This window comes from Aricia agestis, chromosome 3 (assembly GCF_905147365.1).
Source record: "Aricia agestis chromosome 3, ilAriAges1.1, whole genome shotgun sequence".
Taxonomy (NCBI): domain Eukaryota; kingdom Metazoa; phylum Arthropoda; class Insecta; order Lepidoptera; family Lycaenidae; genus Aricia; species Aricia agestis.
The window spans coordinates 22159641-22163492 of NC_056408.1; the positions used below are offsets into that span (position 1 = coordinate 22159641).

Consider the following 3852-nt stretch of genomic DNA (forward strand, 5'->3'; position numbering starts at 1 on the left):
ATATCAACGACAATACTGTTTAGCGGTGTACCTAGTTTCCTCCATTTCAAGTAGTATTTTCCAAGTAGTATTTAACAAATTTTAATAGTCTAATCGAAATTATAAATAGTTTCTTTTAAAGTCACATAAACTTATAAATAACTCGAAACAAACACAAACGTATGCAAATATTGTAATTTAAACTTATAATTTATAATACGCAATATAAACAAGTACGCAAGCGGACATATTGAATTTTTGTTCATTACTTATTTATTTGACAACTACTTTGCAACATTTATCCACCAATAGGAGAATAAATTTGCGTTAGAATTCGGACATCTACCGGTCCCTAGCACTCGTTCGTTTCGACTCCTCGAGCGACGTTTAAACGTTTTCACGGAATATTTCGAATATGAAGTTTTGAGAATACACAAACTATGTTACGTTCGTAAAAATCTCATAATTGAGTATTTTTTTCCGAAGGTGAGATTTTCTCACATTCTGAGAATTGGTTTCCCGATCCGAGCGGTATGCGTTGCGTCGTTGTAGACAAAATAGTTTCGTCTTGGTATGCGCCGCGTGGCAGACACAACTGCTTCTCTTTAATCGTAAAGTCTGGCTCGTCTATGTGAAACAAGATTGTCTAAAAACTGTCGAACTCAACCGACCCAGTGTGCCGTGATTTTTTTTCCCGGGGGGAAATTCCCGCCTTTAACTTGGCATTAGCAATGGCTGTCACATCACATCATAAAAAAAATAGTCAATGTCAGTGTCAGAACAAAGAGTGTCTGGGAGTTTTGCCGGGAATGTGAAAAGTGATGTTGTATTTTTATATTATTTTCCTAAATCTGGGTGTTTAATGTGTAATATGGGTAGGATTTTAACCATTAGATTATCGTGCACAAGTGTAGGAAAGTGATGTAATAACCAGAAACGTGCTCTTTTGTGTTCCCTCCAAAACTCCATCGAAAGTTTCAGTAAAGCGTCTACCACTTTACTGAATCGATTGACTTGACTTCTTGACTGTATTGACTATATACTTAGACTTTGACTAGAATTTAGACTTGACTGACCTGACGATATAATAGAAAAAATTGTATTAAAGAATATTGTTTTCCCGTCATAATATTATACTCGACACTGGCCATGGTTATAGCCGAAGTGCCATTATAAGAAGAAAAAAAAAGTGTCTTTTTTTTTTTTTGTTTTTTGGAAAGAGTGTCTGTCAGAAATGACAAGTAGCAAGTCGATATTCGAAGGAAACTAATAGGTTGCAATTCCAACCTACAAATATATACTAGTAATCTGTGATTCCAACTTAATAAAAATTATAAGTTTACCAGTTTTATTAGGCAAATAAAAGGAGTTAATTTTTATATAAATTGTTTGCCTTGCGTGATAAAACTTATTTTTCTAAAAATATATATGTCTGAGGTTGAAACCAAAAAATTGTTACAAACTCGACTCAAATAAGTTTTCTGGTACCGACCTGATAAAATTTTAGGTAATATGATAAAAATAAGCTTTACATTTTATTGAGAAATGATAACTATTATCAATAGATACTCTGTAGGTACAGACAGGGTTAAGTTTTAATTTTAGATAATAGCAAACATATGGCAAATAAAACATTACTAATGTGATTCAATTGAATAAATTGATATGATTTAAGAACGAGGTTTCATTGGGTACTATAATTATCATTATGAAGGTCTTAAAGGAATGGTGCATAGATGCACCTTGGGGAAAAATTGCATGTAAGTAAATTAACTACTTATAACTTACTTTACATACTCCAAAGTTACATAATTTCGACACATGGTATTTTACGATGTGTAAACTTTACTTATTCGGCTGCTAAATAGCATATCAAATGATAATATTACAGTTATGTCATGGGGAAACCCCAATGGGGAGCCTGTTCTTCTGGTCCATGGACGCCAGGACAGCTTGGTGACTTTTGAACCTCTGCTAAAGTTGTTACCGGACTCATACCACTATGTCGCCTTTGATCTACCCGGTCACGGCAAGTCTGATGGATTTCCAAAAGGTGACAAAATAGTTAATAGTAACACACAACTTGTAGTTAAAGTTGTAATGTTTACAGTTTTTTTTTGTATACATTGTGGCCAGGGCTTATCTTATCAGATAAGAGCTCTAGAGATACATATATATTTTAGCTACTCTGCCACAAATATGAGCTTAGTCTACCTAGGCTAAAAATCTTTCAATTTGGATTTTAGAAATCAAATACGGTACAGTTTTTATTGTTCCAGGATCTCAAATTCAGAGAGTAACATATGTATTGGCAGTGAAAGTAGCTGTGGACCACCTCGACTGGCAACAGTTTATATACATTGGGCATTCCATGGCCTCTGAATTAGGTCTTTTCTACAGTGTCCTACATCCTAACAGAATAAAAAAGATGGTGCTCCTAGACCCAGGTCCGTCATTTCAATTTTTAGTTGCGTATGAGCCCAGGAGGAATTTCAAAGACTTGTGTGCAAGTTACTATGATAACTACAAATTCTTTACGAAGGATGATCAAGTTTATACTAAAGAAAGTGCTATTAAAGCTGTCATGAGGAACAGGAGCATGACCAGAGACCAGGCAGAGCTATTGCTGTCCAGAAACTTAATTAAAGTTGGCGAAGATAAGTACAAGTGAGTTATTCTTTATTAATTAATTAAAAATTAATGTCTCTATGTTTGTTAGTTGTAATCTCTACACACTGAATTATCTGAGCAATAAAAAGAGCTGAACAATAAGAGTTTCTTGTTTACAGAACTCTAAACTCAAAGACAACTTTTTTTGGATGAAATAAATAAAGTCCTGAGAGAGATGTTTAAAAGTATTAGTAATAAATTATTTTTTAAATTTCAGATTGTCCTGGGAGAGACGTTTAAAAGTACTTTATCCCCTACAAAATACATTGGAATATCAGAAGGAGCTATTCAGTAAAAACTCGCCACCTTTGTTTATGGTGGCATGTACCCAGAGTCACAGCAAGTTTTCCTACCGAGACACCTGGGTAGAGTCACTGAAGCTGCTGGAGTACATGAGCCAACAGAAGAATTGCACAATGATTACTGTAGAGGGGGATCATGACTTGCATTTCAAGAATCCTGAACTTTTTATAAAAGATCTAAGAAGCTTCCTACACAAATCCTTTGTTGATAGTAAAATTTAAACATTATTGTATGTATGATAATTCTGATGCATTTGTTACTTCTTCCATTTGTTTGCGCTTTATTTGATGTATTGTTCAGTTTCTAAGGGTTTTCTGATGGCAGTTTGTCTATCCACTAGGAGAGATTAACTTTAATGGACATTTGCAGCATCAGAAGAGCTGCAGGTGCGTTGCTTGCCGGCCTTTTAAAAAGCGGCCGGTAAAAAAGCGTCAAAAACATAAACCTATACCTTGATCGTGGGAATAGCAGATACAATCGATTTTCAATTGTAATGCGGCAGCCGGGTGCCGCTTGGGGATTGATAGATTAAAAAATACCTCAGAAACCCAGGCGTTAATGGTGTAGGTTTTAATGATGATATTAGAAACTTAGAAAGTGAGGGTTGGAAACCAAATGTTTTTTAGACTATACATAGAGGCAGTGGCAGTCATTGTCAAATGGCTTTTCCAATGTACAGAATACAGACAGTAGTATGCGCAATTTTACAATCTTAATATTATTGTAATTTTTGAGTGTGTTTTTAGCTTTGACTGCTCACTCAAATCTTTGAAACTACTCAATGGATTATAATGTATTTCAGCAGTAGACATTGGTTTAATAGATGAGTTTTTGGTATTCATAAATAGATTTTCTATTATATATCAGTTTCAATAAGAGAAAAAAACTTGCAAATAAGTT

General features: G+C 34.4%; 1 protein-coding gene across 1 annotated transcript; it reads left to right on the forward strand.

The window, feature by feature from the left end:
* The first annotated feature begins 1595 nt into the window (after window positions 1-1595).
* On the forward strand, window positions 1596-3303 carry LOC121725325 (serine hydrolase-like protein). The gene is made up of 4 exons (XM_042112217.1): window positions 1596-1739; window positions 1871-2032; window positions 2259-2646; window positions 2867-3303. Exons 1-4 carry the CDS (start codon window positions 1688-1690, stop codon window positions 3171-3173), a joined length of 909 nt encoding a protein of 302 aa, XP_041968151.1. The 5' UTR covers window positions 1596-1687; the 3' UTR covers window positions 3174-3303.
* Window positions 3304-3852: the final 549 nt, after the last annotated feature.

Bases quoted from the DNA above. Each gene is read 5' to 3' on its own strand.
- LOC121725325 (XM_042112217.1), top strand. From the start codon at position 1,688: ATGAAGGTCTTAAAGGAATGGTGCATAGATGCACCTTGGGGAAAAATT. The intron at 1,740-1,870 runs GTAAGTAAATTA...ATAATATTACAG, and splicing joins ACCTTGGGGAAAAATTGCAT to TTATGTCATGGGGAAACCCC. The intron at 2,647-2,866 runs GTGAGTTATTCT...TTTAAATTTCAG, and splicing joins GTTGGCGAAGATAAGTACAA to ATTGTCCTGGGAGAGACGTT.